The sequence below is a fragment of the Heteronotia binoei genome, chromosome 15, assembly GCF_032191835.1.
Source record: "Heteronotia binoei isolate CCM8104 ecotype False Entrance Well chromosome 15, APGP_CSIRO_Hbin_v1, whole genome shotgun sequence".
Lineage (NCBI taxonomy): Eukaryota > Metazoa > Chordata > Lepidosauria > Squamata > Gekkonidae > Heteronotia > Heteronotia binoei.
The window spans coordinates 66,424,289-66,447,238 of record NC_083237.1 but is presented as its reverse complement, the minus strand read 5'-3'; the positions used below and the strand labels follow the sequence as shown (position 1 = coordinate 66,447,238).

At 49.2% G+C, this 22,950-nt stretch overlaps 2 protein-coding genes and 1 non-coding gene across 3 annotated transcripts in view; 2 read left to right on the top strand and 1 right to left on the bottom strand.

Moving 5' to 3' along the window:
- The first annotated feature begins 1,123 nt into the window (after positions 1-1,123).
- Positions 1,124-5,115, top strand: LOC132583656 (membrane primary amine oxidase-like). Its single transcript, XM_060255275.1, has 3 exons — positions 1,124-2,693; positions 3,578-3,742; positions 5,066-5,115. The coding sequence occupies exons 1-3, from the start codon at positions 1,124-1,126 to the stop codon at positions 5,113-5,115; spliced, it is 1,785 nt and encodes a 594-aa protein (XP_060111258.1).
- TRNAP-CGG (transfer RNA proline (anticodon CGG)) lies at positions 4,066-4,132 on the bottom strand. Its single transcript has one exon. It is a non-coding gene; the product is annotated as a tRNA-Pro (tRNA).
- A 200-nt stretch (positions 5,116-5,315) lies between the features above and the next one.
- The window catches only part of LOC132584078 (membrane primary amine oxidase-like), a 37,071-nt gene continuing 19,436 nt past the window's right edge, over positions 5,316-22,950 (top strand). The window contains exons 1-2 of the mRNA XM_060255872.1: positions 5,316-6,914; positions 22,559-22,844. Of these exons, the coding sequence (XP_060111855.1) occupies positions 5,345-6,914; positions 22,559-22,844 (1,856 nt within the window). The 5' untranslated portion in view covers positions 5,316-5,344. The remainder of the gene's footprint in view (positions 6,915-22,558; positions 22,845-22,950) is intronic.

The window sequence follows — 22,950 nt, the reverse complement described above, 5'->3', positions numbered from 1 at the left end:
GTCTGACTGCTGAAGAGATGCAGCTCAGCTGAGATAGTTCTATGTTCTTATGTTCTTATCAAATACATATGCTTTTCCAAAAGATTAACAGTAAATGAAATAGGTGCAGGATCAGAACTGTGTCCATCTTGCACAAGAGAGAGGAAGATGGGTGTCATTAAAATAGTCTATCCTAGTATAACTATGTTTATCACTTCAATAGAAGGTGTAATCCCTCCAGATATCTCAAAATAGGGGAGGGATGGTGGCTCAGTGGTAGAGCATCTGCTTGGGAAGCAGAAGGTCCCAGGTTCAATCCCTGGCATCTCCAAAAAAGGGTCCAGGCAAATAGGTGTGAAAAACCTCAGCTTGAGACCCTGGAGAGCCGCTGCCAGTCTGAGAAGACAATACTGACTTTGATGGACCAAGGGTCTGATTCAGTATAAGGCAGCTTCATATGTTCATATGTTGTGCTCATACATCTTTTGCTGCACTCACTACAGCCCTTCTGGAGAGCAGCTTCTCCTGGGTCTTACACATCATCTGGGGTTTCTTTTGAAAAGCTGGGAGTAGCTGTTTATAGAAACTGGAGTTAGTCACTGTAAGCGTATGCAGTGACTCGAGAGGTTATTTCGTATGATTCTCGTGGATTGTGACCCAAGAGTCTCAATTGAAACTAGTGCGTTTTGCTGCATCCCATTCACTAATCCAGGGCAAGTTGCCGTGTGGGCACAAAGTGATTAGAATGGGAAGGGGAGCATTTCTGCCGTGTGCGACACATTTTAAACTTACTGGGATCAAGTAGCTGAGACCAGCCGCATGTTGACACGGATCTGCATTTCACCCTCTTGGCTTTGCAAGTGGCCTCAGGAAGCTGGCTGGACTGAGCAAACAGTGAGGAGAGGGTGATTTTTGCGGCCATTATTTGCTGCAGCCCTGGGTTGCTTCTGCCAAAGGACAAACATCCCTTGGTAAGGTAAGAGCCAGGAACTCCTTTCTGCCTTTGCTTACCCCCTGCAAGCCCTTAGACTCCTCCCTCCTCCTTTCACTCACCCTGTCTTTAATCCAATTGGTTATAGTCCAGGGATGCTGTCTGGAGCTGGGACGCTTCTGCCCAACTCTTTAACGCTCCTCTGCTGCGAGCATGGATCTGAAAACTGTCCTCCTCTGGCTGCTTCTAGTCCTGGTTGCTGCTTTGGCCTTAGTTTGCATCTTATTGCTTCCAAGTGAAAAACACACCAGCTGTGATGACCAGATGAAAGGCTCCCTGAAGCATCCACACAGTGACCAGAGCTGGATCTTTGCTGATCTGACTCAAGAGGAGATGATCCAGGTGATGCGGTACTTGAAGTCCAGCCTCGGGGTACATTTAGAAGATGCTTCTCATGCCAGCCCTGCCGATAACCTCATTTATTCCATTGACTTGCAGCTGCCACCCAAAGCAGAGTCTCTCTTGTTCTTGGATCATGGCGGAAGCCGTCCCCTTCGGCAGGCACTGGTTGTTGTATATTTTGGAAACCAGCCAGATCCAAATGTCACAGAGTATGTGGTGGGCCCGCTCCCAGAACCAATGTATCACCAGGACGTGACGCGACAGAAGTATGGCGGGCACATACCCTATTATCGCAGGCCCCTGCTAGATGCTGAATTCCAGCAGATGACACATGTTTTGCACAATGTGGTGTTCCCCACAGCCCCGAGCTTCATGAAGGAAGTATTGAATTACGATGGGAACGGTCTAGCAGCGATGATCACAGCCCCTCACGGACTGAAATCTGGGGACCGTGCTACTTGGCTAGTTCTGTTCCAGAATGTAACTGGCTACTTTTTACATCCGGTAGGACTGGAGGTGCTATTAGATCACAGCAGCCTGGATATCGACGAATGGGCAGTGAAGAACGTGTTCTACCGTGGCCAGTACTACAGGGATATGGCACAGCTGGAGAGAGAATTCACCGAGGGGCATGTGCCCGTGGAAATGATCAGGAGAGTCCCAATGGATGGGGATTTCTCCTCCCTGAAACCCCGAGTGCAGCCTACAGGACTGGGCCCTTTTTCATACAAGCCTTCCGGGCCACGTTACAGTGTGAGAAACAACCAAGTTGTCTCTTCACTCTGGAGCTTTGCCTACAGGATGGACATCAGCAGGGGGCCGCGTCTGTTTGATATCCGATTCCGCGGCCAAAGGATTGTCTATGAGCTCAGTGTGCAGGATGCCATGTCGGTCTATGGCTCCAATAGTCCCGGTGGGATGTCAACTCGGTACATGGATGGGAGCTTTGGAATTGGGAGGCTTACCCACTCCCTCGTACGAGGGGTCGACTGCCCTTATTCTGCTACATACCTTGATGTTTGCTTTCTAGCTCAAGCCCAAAGGCCCACTGTCACTCGAGATGCCCTCTGTGTTTTTGAGCAGGACGCAGGGGCTCCACTTCGACGGCATTTCTCCAGGCGTCAGTTGCTCTACTACGGGGGTCTGCCTGCCACTACGCTGATTTTGCGCTCTGTGACTACCTTGGGCAACTATGACTATGTCTGGAATTTCATGTTCCATCCAAACGGTGGCATTGAAAGCAAAGTCCAAGCCACAGGTTATATAAGCTCATCTTTTCTCTATGGTGATGGATTGGACTATGGCAACAGGGTTGGGGACCACACTCTGGGAACAGTCCATACCCATTCTGTTGGCTACAAGGTAGACCTGGATGTTGGTGGTAAGTCCCTGCATAGTCTACCTTCTCATACATTGCAGGTAGATTTGAAATCTTTTGAGCGCCAGCTTGGTGTAGCAGTTAAGTGTGCAGACTCTAATCTGGGAGAACAAGGTTTGATTCCCCACTCCTTTACACTCCTTGACCTTGGGTCAGCCACAGTTCTCTCAGAGCTGTTCTCTCAAGAGAACAGATGTGGAAGGAAGGAAGGAAGGAAGGAAGGAAGGAAGGAAGGAAGGAAGGAAGGAAGGAAGGAAGGAAGGAAGGAAGGAAGGAAGGAAGGAGGGAGAACAGATGGGGGGAGAGAGGTGGAAAGAAAGCACCTTTAAATGTGTCCTCCAAGCTGCCAGCTGGCTTGGCTTGGAGAAGTGATTTAAGGAGACAAATTCCTTCTCCAAGCCAGTTGATGGGACAGTGGAGACTTCAAGAGCAACACAATATGTATAAAAGAGCCACATGGTGAGAGCCAGTTTGGTGTAGTGGTGAAGTGTGCGGACTCTTTTCTGGGAGAACCAGGTTTGATTCCCCACTCCTTCACATGCACCTGCTGGAAAGGCCTTGGGTCAGCCATAGCTCTGGCAGAGGTTGTCCTTGAAAGGAGGGCCCCCCCTCTGGCGGCCCCCACTGTCTCCACCACCACTCCCCCCCCCCGCTCTGGCGGCCACGCCCCCCTCCACGCGGTACCTCCCCCTCCCTCCTATTCACCCACCAACCAGGCAAAAAAGTAAAGAGCGGGCTCCTGGGGCTCTTGCAAAGCCCCCCGCCCGCCCGATCAATCAAAAGCCGCGTGGAAACCGCAAGTTCAGCAAAGTCAAGACCCTGGCTGGCTGGCTGGCTGGCTGGGCTTTCCGTCGCTGGTGGTGGGGAGTCGCGGTTTGCTTTTGCAGCTTTTGCCAGACACATCCAGTCACTGCGCAAAGCCGGGACGCCTGATCCCTTTCTTGAGCCCGGGAGTCGCAGCCAGCAGACAGACAAACAAGCAGAGCTGCTGGGTAAGAGAGCGCGGGCGCTGAGCGCACACCCTTTGTCAGGAGGGGAACCGAAGCGCCTCGGTAAGGGCAAGGGGCCAGGGAGCAGCCGGGGCGAGAGTTGCGCCTCCTCCTCCCTGGCGCTGGGCTTTGTTCTCCGCTGCGCTGCAGACCAGCTGCAATGGGTGGCGGGCCAGCAGCTGGACTGGGAGGCGAGGAGCGAATTGGCGAGAAAAGCGGCAGCAGAGAGAGTGGGGGCTGGGAAAAGGAGGGGCCATCTGAAGCTGCCTTCTACTGAATCAGACCCTGGGTCCATCAAAGTCAGTATTGTCTTCTCAGACTGGCAGCGGCTCTCCAGGGTCTCCAGCTGAGGTTTTTCACACCTATTTGCCTGGACCCTTTTTAGTTGGAGATGCCAGGGATTGAACCTGGGACCTTCTGCTTCCGGAGCAGATGCTCTACCACTGAGCCACCGTCCCTCCCCAACATATGAAGCTGCCTTCTAGTGAATCAGACCCTTGGTCCATCAAAGTCAGTATTGTCTTCTCAGACTGGCAGCCGCTCTCCAGGGTCTCAAACTGAGGTTTTTCACACCTATTTGCCTGGAACCTTTTTAGTTGGAGATGCCGGGGATTGAACCTGGGACCTTCTGCTTACCAAGTAGAGGCTCTACCACTGAGCCACCGTCCCTCCCCAACATATGAAGCTGCCTTCTAGTGAATCAGAGCCTTGGTCCATCAAAGTCAGTATTGTCTTCTCAGACTGGCAGCCGCTCTCCAGGGTCTCAAGCTGAGGTTTTTCACACCTGTTTGCCTGGAACCTTTTTAGTTGGAGATGCCGGAGATTGAACCTGGGACTTTCTGCTTCCCAAGCAGATGCTCTACCACTGAGCCACCATTCCTCCCCATAAAGGTCCAACGGGGAGTTGGGCCAAATCAGGGCGTGCCTTCCCCCCCTCGTGGCTACGGGCCTGGCTATCCTACAGACAAGACTTTCCCGCACTCTTTCTTTGGGCTATTTTACCTCCTGTTCTGCACGCATTTCACTCCATCTAGTGGTTGATTCGATATTGAATTTATAGTACAAGGAAAGTGGAAGAGTCCCGTAGCACCACAAAGACAACATTTAAAGCTGGGTATGAGTTTCTACAACCTCACTTCTTCGGGCGGCTAGATAAGTTCCCCCCCATATATCTCCCTGCAGATTTAAAATACAGGTTTTCATGCCAGACTTAAACCAACGTAATAGCAACTGCAGTCTCTAAAGGGAGGAGAACATACACAGAACTGACACCCCCCCCCCGCCCCCTCCCCAGGCTAGAGGAACAGAGAAGCAAGGAAATTGAGAATGAGGGCAAGCTCATGTTTCCCTGAACCTGGTTTCACCTATACTATTTGTGTACTTTAGATGTTATCTATCTGTGTCAAGTGACTAATTACAAGGTGTTCCTGAACTAGTCTAATGAGTTGGTAGGAAAGCCCTGTCGCTTTCTTTGAATAAAACTTTTGAGAAATGCTGATTAGGAGGTACATGCTAAAGCAAGAAAATTGTTCATTGGAACCTCATTCACTCGTGAAGTCTCCTCCCCTAATACAGTCTGTTTCTTCATCTGACACTCTAAATGCTGCTTCAGTCTGCATTCTCCTAACTGCTTTACAAACCCCAGAAACCTGCTATGCTGAAAACATGAAATTGGTTTGCGCGCTCCTAGCTATATGCACAGCAATGGCTTTAATCTTAGGCTGGATATTCCAAACAAGACAAGAGAAGCCCCCCGTTTGTGAGAGCCAGCACCAGGATTTGTGTTTGAAGGACAGAGGCCAAGATGGACAAAGCTTGGTCTTTGCTGATCTAACTCCAGGAGAGATGGTACAAGTGAAGAGCTACTTATGGAAGAACCTCGGAGTGCCTTTAGTGGAGCCCACTCGAGCCAAGCCATCAGACAACTGCATTTATTCCATTGTTCTTCATCTTCCCCCCAAAGCAGAGGTGCTGGAATTCCTGGATCACCAAGGGAGAAAACCTACACGAGAAGCTCTGGCTGTGGTCCACTTTGGAAAGCAAAAGGACCCAAATATCACTGAATACATAGTGGGTCCTCTTCCAAAGCCAAGATATCACCAAGACATCACAGTGCAGAAGTATGGAGGGAAGCTGCCGTATTATCGAAGATTTTTTTCGAGTGTTGACCTAGTTAAAATCAACATTCTCTTCATAGCCAAGGAATATCCTAAAGCTTCAAATTTCATGCGCTGGGTACTTGATTATGATAAAACTATACATTTGGGGCTCCCTACTGTGCCCCCAGGATTTAAATCAGGAGACAGGAAAGTCTGGATGCGTCTTTACCAGAATGTCGCTGGGCTTTATTTGCATCCAGTTGGATTGGAGCTACAAATTGATGTTAGCAGCTTGAATGTTTCTGAGTGGAAAGTGCTGAATGTGTTCTATAATGGACAGTACTTTGAGAACATGGAAGACCTTGAAAGACAATTCAACAAGGGGAGAGTCAAGGTGGCCAAAATAAAGAAGTCTCCTCAAGATGGGGGGTATTCATCATTGAAACCAAGAGTCCCACCCAAGCAGCCAGGCCCTTTGCAATATGAACCTCGTGGTCCACGCTACTGCATCCGGAACAACCAGGTCACCTTCATGTCATGGAGTTTTGCCTTTGGAATGGAAGCCAACAGAGGACCACGTATCTTTGACGTTAGGTTTAAGGGTGAGAGGATAGTCTATGAATTAAGTGTACAAGATGCATCTGCCCTCTACGGGTCCAATAGTCCAGGGCTAATGATTTCCAGGTTCATGGACCTAAGCTATGCCCTTGGGAAATATGCTGTCACCCTCACCCGGGGCATTGATTGTCCTTATTTAGCAACCTATTTGGATGGGCACTATTTACGTGATTCCTCACGACCCGTCACCCACAAAAACTCTATCTGTATCTTTGAACAAAATGCTGAGATTCCAATACGACGCCATTACGACCACTTAGCCTCCGCGTTTTATGGAGCATCTGCTGATTCAGTTCTAGTCTTCAGGTCCATCTCTGTAATGAGTAATTATGACTACATCTGGGATTTTGTGTTTCACCAAAATGGAGTTGTTGGCATCAGGGTGCAAGCCAGCGGGTACATTCAGACTTCTTCCTTCTTTGGGGATGCTGCAGATTTTGGGAACAGAGTTGAAGCGATGGCACTGGGAGCAATCCATACTCATAATGTTAATTACAAACTGGATATGGATATTGGTGGTACGTTCATTTTTTTGGTTCCTCCTCTGCCCCCCCCCCCCCAGGAAATGTAGTCCTGCCTACTTAATGAAACTTACAGCTGTATTTTCTTGTTTTTAATGTGTGTCCTCCTGTATGTCTAGGGATTCCTACATCCACATTTGTTAGAACATTTAATTAATGTTACTATTGTAGAATCTTTCGGGCTCAAGTGCCCTGTTCTACTGGAGAAAGTTTTTCTTCCAGATGTTTTGTTCTCAGCTGTGGAGAACATCCTCAGTGGCGTCGCAGCCGGAGCAGGCGCTCTGACCTTCTTGGCTGCTATGCATTGAGTGAGGCCAAGGCTGCTGGAGAGCTGCTATTTCTAGGCTGGAGGGGGTGTATTGAGAGGGCAATTGGTTTGTGGATGTGCCCATTGTTTGGTGGGGCTTCCTGGAAGGGAAGCAGCTCTCCAGCAGCCCTGGCCTCACTCAATGCACAGCAACCAAGAAGGTCAGAGCGCCTGCTCCGGCTGCAACGCCACTGAGGATGTTCTCCGCAGCTGAGAACGAAACGTCTGGAAGAAAAACTTTCTCCAGTAGAACAGGGCACTTGAGCCCGAAAGATTCTACAAACCCTAATGATGTTGCCAGCCGTGAAAACCTGAAATCTTTGATTACTATTTATTATTAGAATGAGAAAGGCTTTTGAGTCTTGGGACATGGCATGGTCCCTGTAGCAGCTTACATTATACCTTGCTGAGTCTTTGTTACCATAATTGCTGTGCTAAAACAGTGTACTGCCCCTGCGATGCACTGAAGGCTCAGTGACATTTAGCATCGTCAGGGGCAGCGTCCCCTCTAAGCTGAGTTAGTGTGAGGTAGCTCACAGTTTTTTAGCCTCTAGCTCACACATTTTTTTCCTTTGCTCAGGAAGGATGGCCCAGAGGAAACTAATTTCTCCAGCAGCTCACAACTTTAATGACAGTAGCTCACAAAGTAGAATTTTTTTGCTCACAAGACTGCACTGCTTAGAAGAGCATTGATCAGGGACACAGGTTTGGGGGGCAGGCACAAAGTGCGAGTGTTATCCTATTGATATGGGGAAATTGTGGGGAGCTGGGCCTTAAGTAGGCTCTTGCTTTCTGCCCCATACAGAAGCCTCCAACCTGAGAACAAGGTTCTTCAAGAGAGCACTTGGCCTTCCTCGAAAGTAATTTTCCGTGTTAGGCTGATTGGCCTAGGTGAACAGGGAGATCCAGGCTACCTTCCTCTTTATGGCTAATAAATCCACCCCTGAAGCTGAGCCAGACTTTCCGTAGGCTTCGCCCTCAGCAGAGCACTGTGGGTCCCAACAATAGCAGCCTGTGTGGTTCATAAAGCCAGAGCTCTGGTTGTGACTTTTATGCCATTCTGGTTTCTGTGGACACAGAACTCTGTGCTTAGTGTATTATGTGTTTGGAAACACATATTGAGGAGGCTACATAAGATTCAATGTCTAAGTGGGGCCTGGAGATCTCCCAAAGTTAGAACTTATCTCCAGACAACAAAGGTCAGTTCCCTTGCTTTTGGATGGTGGACTGTGGTGTTAAACCCCAGTGAGCTCCTGCCACTCTCCAAACCCCTCCTTCCACAGACTCCATCTCCAAAATCTCCAGAGCTGGCTGCTATATCCATGGACTGGATTGCCACCATCCAAGGAGACACCAAGAAGTTGCACGATCATTAATGTGAGCAGGAAGAGAGGATAGCAATAGACTCTTTGCGCCTAGTTTAATCAAAGGCCTTTCTGCCAGTTCTCTTGTTCCAGAAGTTCTTTGCTTGATGAATCTCTAGCTTGTCTGTCTTCTCCTCAGAGTTCCCTTCAGTTTTGTAAAGTGAACCTGGTCCCTACCCCATATGTTTTAACCACCGTTTTACTTTCTTTAAACTGCTCGGTCAATGTTTTATGACTCTGGGATCAGCACTGTGCAAGCCGTACAACATTGGGATGTGTAGGACTGCCAACTGAGGAGGCAGAATTTGGGGGAGCCAGGTCAGCGTGGATGACCCTTGAAGCCAGCCTCATGCTCTTTCTTTGGGGAGGGACGGTGGCTCAGTGGCAGAGCATCTGCTTGGGAAGCAGAAGGTCCCAGGTTCAATCCCCAGCATCTCCAAAAAAGGGTCCAGGCAAAGGTGTGAAAAACCTCCGCTTGAGACCCTGGAGAGCTGCTGCCAGTCTGAGAAGACAATACTGACTTTGATGGACCAAGGGTCTGATTCAATATAAGGTAGCTTCATATGTTGGGGAGGGACGGTGGCTCAGTGGTAGAGCATCTGCTTGGGAAGCAGAAGGTCCCAGGTTCAATCCCTGGCATCTCCAAAAAAGGGTCCAGGCAAGTAGGCGTGAAAATCCTCAGCTTGAGACCCTGGAGAGCCATGAATGGGGCTGTGGCTCAGTGGTGGAGCATCTGCTTGGGAAGCAGAAGGTCCCAGGTTCAATCCCCGGCATCTCCAAAAAGGGGTCCAGGCAAAGAGGTGTGAAAAACCTCAGCTTGAGACCCTGGAGAGCCGCTGCCAGTCTGAGAAGACAATACTGACTTTGATGGACCAAGGGTCTGATTCAATATAAGGTAGCTTCATATGTTGGGGAGGGACGGTGGCTCAGTGGTAGAGCATCTGCTTGGGAAGCAGAAGGTCCCAGGTTCAATCCCTGGCATCTCCAAAAAAGGGTCCAGGCAAGTAGGCGTGAAAATCCTCAGCTTGAGACCCTGGAGAGCCATGAATGGGGCTGTGGCTCAGTGGTGGAGCATCTGCTTGGGAAGCAGAAGGTCCCAGGTTCAATCCCCGGCGTCTCCAAAAAAGGGTCCAGGCAAAGAGGTGTGAAAAACCTCAGCTTGAGACCCTGGAGAGCCGCTGCCAGTCTGAGAAGACAATACTGACTTTAATGGACCAAGGGTCTGATTCAGTATAAGGCAGCTTCATATGTTCATATGTTCTCTCTTCCTTTCCTTGCATCCAGCGCAGCTAGACCTTGCAGAGCACTTGACCTTTCCTTCTCTTTTCCTTAATTTCTCTCCCTCTCTGCCACAGTTTTCACATTAATTTCTGTCTCTGTCTACCTAATTTCTATTTGGGTCCAACTTCTCCTTTATTTTCACTTCTGGATCACAAAACTACTTGGTGACGGAATACTTAAATCCAGGTAGGCAGTCATGTTGACCTGAAGCAGTAGAACAGAGTCCATTGGGTGTGGTGTGGTGTGATGTGGTATGCTATGGTATGCTATGCTATGGTATGGTATGGTAACAAATCTTTTTAAATATTATGACTAGAAGTGGGGATGTCTTAAAGGTCTAATGAAGTTGTTAATGCATGCTTCTCCCCTCCTCCATCTTTTTCATGCATGGAAATGCAACCTGTTACGTATGGGAACTTAAGACCTGGGACTATTGAGGGTATTCCAACCTAGCTCATTGGAGCTCATTGGGGAACTGGGAACAATGGGCAGCAGGATCCCTATACCTGCTGCCCAGGACCAATCACAGGAAACTGGACGGTTTGAATGACCCAATACCATGCTTCCGCGGGAACCCAGAGCTGTATATAGTTCGGGCCCCGTTGGCCATTTCCTGAGTTTCATGCTTAGCCTTTACTATGCTGATTCTATAAAGAGCTGATGTTCACTACCACCTCGCCTCATCGATGCATAGAACCCACTATATTATAGTGGTGACAAGGATGGGATCCGGATGAGCGAGGCCCAGAGCCAACCAGCATCACCCAGCGCACTGAGCTCCAGTGCTGCTGCGCAACAGACAGCGCCACACAGCTCGATCATGGCCACCGCTCCTGGATCGCAGAGCTACATTCTAAAATTCAACACGGCTCAGCCCAAGGTCTGAGAATCCTGGGTCAAACGACTCAAGTACCACCTCGTGGCCCAAAGAATTGAGGAGGATGAACCTGAGATGAAGAAGGCCATCTTGCTGAGTACCTGCAGCATCACGACCTTGTGGCTAGCAGAGAGCCTGCTCATGCCGGCAACGCTCGAAACATCCTCCTACAACCAGATCATCAAGGTAATGAACGGCCATTTCGCTCCTCAGCCAACATGCCTCACCCAGCAGCTGTAGTTCCTCTACAGGAATCAACAGCCAAATGAGATTGTGGCGGACTACCTCGCATTCCTGTGTAAATTGTGCATGAAGGCAGAGTATGGGAAGATACCCTGCTCACTAAGTTCACTCACGGCCTCCGGGACGGGAAGGCCCACCAGAAGATTGCAATGGAGGCCAACCCCAACCTGGAAAAGGCCCTTCAGATCGCCACAGCAGCTGAAGATGCAAGCAAAGAGAAAGGCCGCCGCCAGGTTGCCAGCGCTCACCAGCTTCTGCCTTCAATAGTGTCGGACAACTCCAAAGGGGACGATGCCCTCAAGTTACATCAGGCGAGCCAGCAAAAGCCACAGCCACGTGCGTCGGAACCGGCAAGCCCCAAGACCTGCACCAGCTGCAGAGAGCCACACGAGTGCCTCTCATACAGGTTCTGGGACACAGTTTGCCACGTGTGCGGCAAGGCGGGCCATCTTGTGCGAGTTTGCTGCTCCAAGATGACGCACCATAGGTTGGGCAGTTCTACACGGCCGAAAAATGGCCACTGCCACGAGGTCGCATTCATGGAAGACATTCAGGTGCTAACAACAGCGGGGGATCAGTTATGTCAACTTCCCATGCCTTCCCCCTGATAAGTTCAAGGTGACTGTGTGCATAGAAGGCAGGCCATGCCAGATGGAAGTAGATTCCGGGGCGGGCCAGACAGTTATCTCTGCCTGTACCTTCTGGCAGCTGTGCTCAGGGGAGGAATCCCAGCTACAGCCATCCCCATGCACGGTCCAAAAATGGGAGGTCACTGTGTTTGAGGTGAGGCCGGATCATGTAAAATACAGACCATTCATGGGTAGGGTTCCCCTCATCGTGGTGGAAGGGGACCTCTGCAGTCTGTTGGGACGGTCCTGGTTCAAGGCCCTGGGGATCCAGGTCACAGAGATCCATCAAGCCTTCACTAGGAAGGACTTTCAGAGTGTTTGTGAGGAGCTCAATTCCATTTTCAACGGCACACTGGGAACATACACGGGCCCCACGGTAATCCTAGATCTGAACCCCAATGTGCAGCCCGTAAGGCTGAAGGCCAGGTGAGTGCCCCTAACCCTGAGACCTAAAATAGAAGAACTGGACTGCCTAGTGACCCAAGGGATTCTAGAGCCAATCGCTAATGCGAAATGGGAGACCCCCATTCTGATCCCGGTCAAACCTAATGGAAGCATCCGCATATGTGCAGACTACATATGCACGATAAACAAGGCGGCGCGAGGACATGCATATCCGGTTCCAGTGGTTAGTCACATGCTGGCTTCCATCGCGGGGACAATAGTCTTTGGAAAGCTAGACTTGGCACAGGCATACCAACAGCTGATGGGCACGCCACAGTGGAGGCCAAACCATTGTGATGCATAGGGGGCGTTCCAGGTAAAGCGACTGCAGTTTGGGGTCTGTGTGGCTCTGAGGATCTTTCAGAATTTAATGGACTCTCTTCTTAACGGTATCCCTGTTCTTTGATGATGTGCTGATTGCCGCATCCACCGAGGACGAATTCGCCCTGCATCTCCGGGCTGTGCTACAACATTTTGATGGGGCGGGTCTCAAAGTCAAGAAGGAGAAGTGTGTGCACTATTGATTTCTTGGGATACACAGTGGATGAGGACGGCATCTACTCCGCTAAAGATAAAATAAGGGCCATTTGTGAGGCGCCGGTCCCCAGAAACAAGGCCAAATTACAAGCGTTCTTAGGCCTCTCCAATTTTTACCATGCCTTCTTTCCCCACAAGGTGGCAGTAGCGGAGCCCTTACATAGACTTTTGGACAAAAGGGCGCCATGGATTTGGGGTCGCCGGCAAGCAGCTGCCTTTCAGGTGGTTGTAGTGTATTGCATTAGCACACGATGGCAACCATTTTGTTATCACGCAAGAGCGCTAGTCTAAGCCAGCGTGGCCAGCAGAGGCGATTGGGGTAGCCCCAGGCAACTCCACACAGCACGCTAAGCACCCGCCTATCACCATCAGTGGCGGGAAGTTTAACTGGCCAGGATTGGACTGGCCAGTCTGGGAGGCTGTTCCAGGCAGTGTTTATAAGCGGGGCCCGGCCCGCGTGTTCCCTCTCTCGTGTGTGATGTACCTCCAATAAAGTATGTTGCCCGACCAACGTCTCCAGCTCTGGTACATTACAGCGGTAAAGGACATTTTAACATCCAACAGCTTGCTAGCGCATTTTGACAAGCAGCTTCCTGTCGTACCGGCCTGCAACGCTTCTCCCTATGGAGTGGGGGCAGTCTTGGCCCATGTACTACCAGACAGTTGGGAAGTTCTAGTAGCCTACTACTCACAGACCTTGCAAAAAGCCAAGCGCAACTACGCATAGATAGACAAAGAGGGTCTTGTCATAGTGGCGGGGTTTTAAAAATTCCATAACTATTTGTATGGTCGGACCTTCACACTACAGATGGACCACAAACCCCTGCTGGGATTATGTGCCCCTGACCGCCAAACATCCCAAATGTTGTCTCCGCGGGTCCATCTTCCTTGCGGGCTATCAGTACGGCCTCCAGCACTGCTCAGGGAAGGCCAGAGGCCACGCCGACACCTAATGCTGCCCTCCATGGACTCCGACCTGACCCTGGCACACCAGATCACGGCATTAAGAGTCCCTGCTGGACCAACCGATGCATGCCAAGGACATTGCATGCTGCTCCAGAAATGAGGAGACACATTGCACGCTGCTCCCGCGTTTTGGATTGGTTGTGGAGGGGGTGGCCGACAGGCCGGGTGGGGCCAGAATTCACTGCTCTTGCATTCTGCCGGAATGAATTATCTGTGCACAAGGGGTGTCTGTTATGGGGAAGCAGGGTGGTGGTACGTCCGGTGCTGCGACAGCACATCCTCACTGCGTTGTACGAAACCCATCCAGGGATCGTGCACATGAAGGTGCTGGCCCGCAGCTATGTATGGTGGCCCAGGACTGATGAGGCTATTGAAGCTTGGGTAGCTCAGTGCCAGCCATGCCAAGAAACACGCCAAGCCCTGCTGAGAGCCCCGGCTCATCAGTGGGAGTCCACCTGCAACCTCTGGTCCCACCTGCACTTGGACTTCACGGGGCCTTTCCAGGGGCAAATATTCTTCCTTATCGTAGACTCCCAGTCGAAGTGGCTCGAGATTGTCCTGGTAGCTTCCACATCCACACAGGCTGCCCTTGGGGCCCTGCACAGGGTTTTCGCCACCCACAGCTTGCCCGACACACTAGTTTCAGACAATGGGACAGCCTTCACTTTGGCCGCGTTCCAGGATTTCTGTGGCTGCAACTTAATAAGACGCATTAGATCGGCCCCGTTTCATCCCACTACGAATGGCCAAGCGGAACGGATGGTGTGGACAACCAAGGAATCGCTCTGCTGCATCATCCAGGGGGACTGGGAAGGCCACTTGGCCAAGTGCCTTCTACCACAACACTCCATTCCCAGTACTGTCACCGGCCGCAGCCTGGCCGAACTCATAGTGGACTGAAGGATAGCCACTCTCCTAGACCATATGGACTAGGACCGTGCACCTGACCTACAAGAAATGCCAGAGGTGGTCTGGGTTCCCGAGGGTTTGACATGGGATTTAATGTTTGCCAAAAATTTTGGTAACCGGAACAACAGACAAGTTTGGCCTTGGAGAACAAAATGAAGCCGGGCAAAGGCTAATAAGAGTTTTGTCAAGAGAACAAACTGGTCATAGTGAACAGCCTCTTCTAACAACCTAAAAGGCGACTCTACACGTGGACATCACCTGATGGGCAACACAGAAATCAGACTGATTATATGCTCTTCAGTCAAAGATGGAGAAGCTCCTTACAGTCAGCAAAAACAAGACCTGGAGCTGACTGCGGCTCAGATCATGAGCTACTCATCGCAAAATTCAGGCTTAAACTGAAGAAAGCTCGGAAAGCCATTAGGCCATTCAGGTTTGACCTTGATCACATCCCTTATGAATATACAGTGGAGGTGAAGAATAGGTTTAAGGACCTAGAGTTGATAGACAGTGCGCCTGAAGAACTAGGGATGGAGGTTCGTGACATTGTACAGATGGCAGCAATCAGCGCTATCCCAAAGAAAAAGAAATGCAAGAAAGCAAAGTGGCTGTCTGATAAGGCTTTACAAATAGCTGAGGAAAGAAGGAAAGTGAAAGACAAAGGCAAAAAGGAAAAATTCACCCAGTTGAATGCAGATTTCCAGAGAACAGCAAGGAGATATAATAGAATGGGAAGGACAAGAGATCTCTTCAAGAAAACTGGAGAAATCAAGGAAACGTTTCGTGCAAAGATGGCCATGATAAAGGACAAAAACGGTATGGACCTAACAGAAGCAGAAGAGATCAGGAAGAAGTGGCAAGAATACACAGAAGAATTATACAAGAAGGATCTCAATGTCTTTGACAATCATGACACTGAAATTGCTGACCTTGAGCCAGACATCCTGGAGTGTGAAGTCAAATGGGCCTTAGAAAACATTACTAACAACAAAGTGAGTAGAGATGATGGTATCACAGTTCAAAGTCCTAAAAAATGCTGCTGTTAAAGTTATGCACACATTATGCCAACAAGTTTGGAAAATGCAACAGTGGCCACAGGATTGGAAAAGGTCAGTTTATATTCCAATCCCAAAGAAGGGTAATGTCAAAGAATATTCAAACTATTGCACCATTGCACTCATTTCACATGCCAGCAAGGTCATGTTAAAGATTCCACAAGCTAGGCTTCAGCAGTATGTCGATCGGGAACTACCAGAAGTTCAAGCTGGGTTTCGGAGAGGTAGAGGAATTAGAGATCAAATTGCCAACATTTGCTGGATTATGGAGAAAGCACGGGAGTACCAGAAAGACGTCTATTTCTGTTTCATTGACTACACTAAAGCCTTTGATTGTATGTATCACAACAAATTGTGGCAAGTCCTTAAAGAGATGGGAGTACCAGCCCACCTCACATGTCTCTTAAGAAAGAGTGCTGAACTGGGCCCACATACCTGCGTTCCCACACAAGCATTTGATTGGTCCATTTAAACCAGTAGGGGGCCCGTGATTGGAGCAGGGCAGCAGGTTTAGTCCCCAAGCTCTGGTCGTCTGGCTCCAATGAGCCAGGCAGGAACACACCTTCAGTTCTCACTTAAGTCCACATACATTACGGTACATTCCTCCCCTCCTAGTTCATGAGCGCTAACATACATAGTCTTTTAGGTACGCCGGCTTGCGGTACTCCTTTGTTGACCGCCTGGGTGCTGGAGTGGATGGCGGTGCGGCGGCCACTTCAGGCGTGGCGGACGGAGGGGCAGGGGATGCAGAAGCTTCTGTTGGCGGTCGCAGGCTTCCAGATGTGTCCCACTCCGGCAGAAGGTTGGGGGTCGGAATTGCAACCGCGTCCCTTCTGGGGGCTGTCAGAGCTGGAGCCGCCGGTGAGTCCTGCAGCCCGCTGTCTTCCTCAACCTCGTCCCCGGGTGCCTCCCGTGACCTCAGTTGGTCTATGTGTCACTACATAGTGAACCCCCCTTGGTGGTGACCTCGTACATGACTGACCCCAACATCCTGGAGACTCTGGCCGGAAGCCATGCTGGGCCACCCCCAAAGTTCTTTGCGTACACTAAGCCCCCCGTATCTAAACCCCTGGCCACTCTGATCGTGTCGGGCATCTCTTGCAGGTCTGGAACCCGATTGGGGTGCATGCAGTCTAGGAGTGTCAACAGCTGCCCACCCATGAGGAGCTCGGCTGGGCAGCAGCCGGTGGCAGTGCAGGGAATGGCATGCTGGGATAGCAGGAATTCAGTGAGGTGGGCTTCCCAATCCCCCTGGATGATGTGGCAGAGGTACTCTTGTGGACCTCACCATCCTTTCCGCTTGGCCATTGGTGGCCGGGTGAAAGGGGGCTAACCTGAGGTGCTGGATTATGTTCCAGCCACAGAAGTCCTGGAACTCTCTTGAAGTGAAGGCGGTCCCATTGTCTGAGACAAGAGTGTCTGGGAGCCCCTGGGTGACGAAAACCTTGCGGAGTGCTGTAATGGCGGCCCGGGAGGAAGTGGAGGGCATCCACGATTAAGAAGAATAGCTTCTGAACAGAGAAGCTATTGAGATTTACAAACACCAGCACAACTTTAACAGAAAGGAAGAAGTAAGTAAGTAAGTAAAATTTTATTTGTATCCCATCCTCCCCGCCGAGGCAGGCTCAGGGCGGCTAACAACATTTCATACAAATACAATAATAATATAAAACTTTGAATTAACCATAAAACATTTAAATTTAACATTCTTTAAAAACCAGTCAATGTAATTAAAATTATATAATTTAGTCTGACAGTAATGATGGCATTTTGACGCTAATTCCTGTCAGTTCCTGTCAGAAGGCATTTCCATCCTCCATTCTTGGTATCCAGCTCTGCAAAACACCCTACAGACTACAAATTGCAGAAGGTCACAGAACAACCAGCACATTCCAGAGAACAATCAGCACAATCAACAACCATCTTCCTTATCTTCACACCCCTTCCAACCCTCCCAGCAATCAACACAGAGCAATGGTCACATTCCACAGCCAGTTTCCTTATCACCACCCTTCCAGGAAGCCCCACCAAACAATGGGTACATTCACAAACCAATTGCCCTCTCACTGCACCCCCTCCAGCCTAGAAATAGCAGCTCTCCAGCAGCCCTGGCCTCAATGCACAGCAGCCAAGAAGGTCAGAATGCCTGCTCCGGCTGCAACGCCACTGAGGATGTTCTCCGCAGCTGAGAACGAAACGTCTGGAAGAAAAGCTTTCTCCAGTAGAACACAGCACTTGAGCCCGAAAGATTCTACAAATCCTTGGGGGCTCGTGGAACTGCAGCACCGCTGACTTGGCCTTGGCCATTGGGGCTCCGCTGCAGGCGGCTTTCTTCTTAGCCTCCACCTTCAGAGGTGTGGAGGTCCGCGGCTCCTTCGGCTTGCTGGGGCATTCGCTGGCAATGTGATTCCCCCCCCCCGCCCCGGGCACTTGAAGTATAACTTCACTTTGGCTCTCCGGTCGCGCTGCTCTTCACTACCCCCTCGCCTCATCGATGCATAGAACCCACTATATTATACAACCTTAATTTGTTTTAGTGTCTATGTGGGACAGAAATGACAACTCCTAGTTTAGACACTGAATTGTGCTGGTGGAAGATCTAATATCTCTTTGTAAAAACTACTTTGCTGTATGACAAAATATGTGATTTTAAAAATATCGTTAAAAAATTAAATTTCAAACAAATACCATATGCAGTGCTTTGTCCTCCTGTCCTCCATTTTATCCTCACAACAGCCTTGTTAGGTAAGTCTGACTGAGAGTGTGCCATCCAGCAACCTCTTGGGTATCTGAATATTAGAGCAGCATGCCAGGTTGCTTAAAAGCTCTCTTAAGCTCTTAAGCTCTCTGTCATGAAGATAACCTATTAGTTCAGACGTTCCAGTTTCCTTCATGTTTTGCATTGTAACTTCCACCATCATTCCAGGGTTAGGTGGCTGGCTTCAAACATGTAACACTATTTTCTGAGTTTGGGGAGGGACGGTGGCTCAGTGGTAGAGCATCTGCTTGGGAAGCGGAAGGTCCCCGGTTCAATCCCTGGCATCTCCAACTAAAAGGGTCCAGGCAAATAGGTGTGAAAAACCTCAGCTTGAGACCCTGGAGAGCAGGGGAGGGATGGTGGCTCAGTGGTAGAGCATCTGCTTGGGAAGCAGAAGGTCCCAGGTTCAATCCCCGGCATCTCCAAAAAAGGGTCCAGGCAAATAGGTGTGAAAAACCTCAGCTTGAGACCCTGGAGAGCCATGAATGGAACTGTGGCTCAAGGGTAGAGCATCTGCTTGGGAAGCAGAAGGTCCCAGGTTCAATCCCCGGCATCTCCCACTAAAAAGGGTCCAGGCAAAGAGGTGTGAAAAATCTCAGTTGGAGACCCTGGAGAGCCGCTGCCCGTCTGAGAAGACAATACTGATTTTGATGGACCAGGGGTCTGATTCAGTATAAGGCAGCTTCATATGTTCATATGTTATGCCTGCCATAGAGACCCTTACTTTTTGTGGCAAATAGCATGGTGTGGCAGTGGTTTGTCTCACCTGGGCCAGGATATTCCCATGCCTTTCAGTTTTGGCCATGGAAATCCCAGAATCTTCCTGAAGCTGGTGTCAATTTTGAGTCTCTTAGCTTTATTTTCTAATGAGTTATGCTTGCCCATGTGGTGTAGTGGTTAAAGCGTCAGACTTTTTGTTGTTGTTCAGTCGCACAGTTGAGTGCAACTCTGTGACTCCATGAACCACATCACGCCAGGCCCTTCTATCTTGCACTGTCCTCCTAAATTCACTCAAATTCATTTTCATTGCTGTCTAACCATCTCATCCTTTGCTGTCCCCTTCTTCTTTTACCTTCAGTCTTTCCCAACCTCAGGGTCTTCTCCAGTGAGTGCTCGCTTCTCATTTGGTGGCCGAAGTATGAAGGACTAGAGATCTATTCATGAAAATCGGAGAATTAAGGGCTTGTTTCGTGGCAAAGCTGACCATGATAATGTGTCAGACTAGGATTTGGGAAATCCAAGTTTGAATCCCCAGTCTGCAATGGAAGCTTGCTGAGTGACCTTGGACCAGCCGAACACTCTCAAAGCCTACCTCACAGGGTTGTTGTGAGGACAAAATAAGAGCAGAGGAGAATGATGTAAGCCCTTTTGGATCCCCATGATAAATAAGCATGGACTTTTATTACTATAGATTTTATTTTATTACTTCTTTTATTACTATAAGAGCCCCGTGGCGCAGTGTTAAAGCTGCAGTACTGCGGTTCTAAGCTCTGCTCACGACCTGAGTTCGATCCCCGGCGGAAGCTGGGTTTTCAGGTAGCCAGTTCGAAGTTGACTCAGCCTTCCATCCTTCTGAGGTCACTAAAATGAGTCCCCAGCTTGCTGGGAGGAAAGTGTAGATGACTGGGGAAGGCAATGGCAAACCACCCGTAAAAAGTCTGCCATGAAAACGTTGTGAAAGCAACGTCACCCCAGAGTTGGAAACGACTGGTGCTTGCACAGGGGACCTTTCCTTTCCTTATACTATAGATAAATGGTAATGGCAAGCCAAGTGATTTGTTTGTTTAGTTATATTTGGTTTGGATCAGGGTCATATATGGGGAGATGGAACCTTTGTCCACGGGCCCATGGTGGCTCTTGGCAGTACTGGGGAGGTCACAGAGGCATCTGAAATTAGGTTGGATGTGTGGCTGTGATTGCAGGAGATCATCCCCCCCACACACACACACCAATGGAGGAGCAAGGTTCCCCCCTCTGAAGTCATAAAAAGAGTGTCTTTCCTAGTACTAGATCCTGATATTGGAACATATGAAGCTGCCTTATACTGAATCAGACCCTCGGTCCATCAAAGTCAGTATTGTCTACTCAGACTGCCAGCGGCTCCCCAGGGTCTCAAGCTGAGGTTTTTCACGCCTATTTACCTGGACCCTTTTGAGTTGGAGATGCCAGGGATTGAACCTGGGACCTTCTCCTTCCCAAGCAGATGCTCTACCACTGAGCCACAGCTCCATTCATGGCTCTCCAGGGTCTCAAGCTAAGGTTTTTCACATCTATTTGCCTGAACCCTTTTTTGGAGATGCCGGGGATTGAACCTGGGACCTTCTGCTTCCCAAGCAGATGCTCTACCCCTGAGCCACAGCCCCATTCATGGCTCTCCAGGGTCTCAAGCTGAGGTTTTTCACACCTATTTGCCTGGATCCTTTTTTGGAGATGCCAGGGATTGAACCTGGGACCTTCTGCTTCCCAAGCAGATGCTCTACCACTGAGCCACCATCACTCCCCTTAGACATATGAACATATGAAGCTGCCTTATATTGAATCAGACCCTCGGTCCATCAAAGTCAGTATTGTCTACTCAGACTGGCAGCGGCTCTCCAGGGTCTCCAGCTGAGGTTTTTCACACCAATTTGCCTGGACCCCTTTGAGTTGGAGATGCCAGGGATTGAACCTGGGACCTTCTGCTTCCCAAGCAGATGCTCTACCACTGAGCCACCGTCCCTCCCCAAATGGAGATTCACATTATGTTCTTGTAAAAATGTACTTCACTCATTCAAGAATTAATTGGCAGTGGATGCTGTGTGGCCTCTAGCTGGAGGGATTTCAAGGTGGCTCGACATCTCTGTAAAGGAGGGGCCCAGTAGTCATGATACCAATCACAAAATGGACTTAAGTTGCGCACAGAGTTGGATGTTCCAAGCCAAGGATCCTGCAACAGAGGCAGCTGCTTTTGAATGGGCACTCCCAGAAGATGCCTCTTGGATGCTTCAGAAGTAGCTCCTACATCCAAGATGTGAAAGAAAGCAATGACTGGCTCTTTGTTTGAAGGGACTAGATCTGATTTGGTTTTGGTTTCGAAAGGAAGGGGAGAGTTTCAGAGGATAGCCATGCTGGTCTATGGTAGAAGAGCTAGATTTGAGTCCACGAGCAACCAACAAGATTTTTGGGATATGCACTCCAAGAGTCAAAGCTTCCTAAAGTCAGATCTTACAAAGGGAGCTTTGACCTCCCCCTTCATAATGTATTATATTAATAATGACAGTAATCCATTATTCAAAACAATTACAAATGACTTTTTTACCTTGGAAAACTCAACGCATGTCAGAAGTGCTGTCAAGTCTCAGATGACATGATGCAAGGGGCTTTCAAGGCAAGGGAGAAGCAGAGGTGGTTTTAAATTGTGGTATCTTAATTTTTAAAATAAATGTGTTGTTTCTTTCAGATCTCTGAAGTCAAGCTATTTACTGACCCTGCTTAGCGTCTGAAATCGGGCTCTGCCATGCCTCCTTCCCTCCTCAAGACAGCTTACAATATAAAGAAGATAATAATTATACAAACCACCCCCAAGCACATACAAATGCCACAATTCAAAATCTTCAATTAGGATTTCCAGTCAATAAAAACTAAATAAGGGATTCCAGTAGATCACTTTTTCCCCCAAAAATGGGGGAATAAGGCCAGCAGACTCTGGGATCCAGTTCCCGCTCTGAAAGCATAACAAGAGAAGGCAGCATGCTGTTGGGAGACCTTATTGGATCACTCAGGTGGTCAGTTATACATAGCAAATTATTGGAGTTCTTTGTGGCTCATTTTTAAAGCATGAAACTTCATAGCTGTTTTTGAACAACTTCCAGCATGATGCCACTCTCTCTCTTGCTTCTTGATTTGCCCATATTCATTTTTTCCTTACATGTGATATTTTTGTGATATTTCAGGTTGCATATGCAAGTGGTAGAAAGCGCCCTCCCTCAATCCGCCTATTCCTTTTAGGGCCTAGAATGTCAATTATTTTCTCATAGCTTTACGCAAAAAGGGCTCATTCATGCTTCCTGTTCAGTTTTCTCGTTCCTTCCTAGCAACATCCTCCTCAGCCACTACTTATATGTAATAGTTGGTGACTTCTCTTTCAGTGTACCTGAAGAAGTGTGCATGACGCAATAAGGCTGATACCCAGAATAAAACTTCGTTGGTCTTAGTTCCAAATGCTGTTCTCTTGCTTCAGGCCAGTAGAACAGCCTACCTGAATGCCTTCTCGCTATGTCCTTGACCTCTAGGTGTGAAAAATTCTCTGGTGACCAATGACATGACCTATACTAAAGTGAACGTCCCCTGGGATGAAAAGCAAGAGATCCACCAGATGAGGCTAAAAAGAAAACGCTTGGACACGGAGAACGAGGCCGCCTTCCGCCTTCATGATGACTTCCCCAGGCATATCTATTTTGCAGCCAACAGCACCAATAGGTGGGGACATGACCGTGGCTATCGGATTCAGATCTACAGCTTTTCTGGGGACCACCTGCCAGAGTCAGATCCTATGGAGCGGGCCATCAGTTGGGGCCGGTAAGTTATTTCTAGCAGAGACCCATCAACGGCTATTATGTTCTTATGTAGAGCCAGTTTGGTGTAGTGGTTAAGTGCGTGGACTCTTATCTGGAAGAACCGGGTT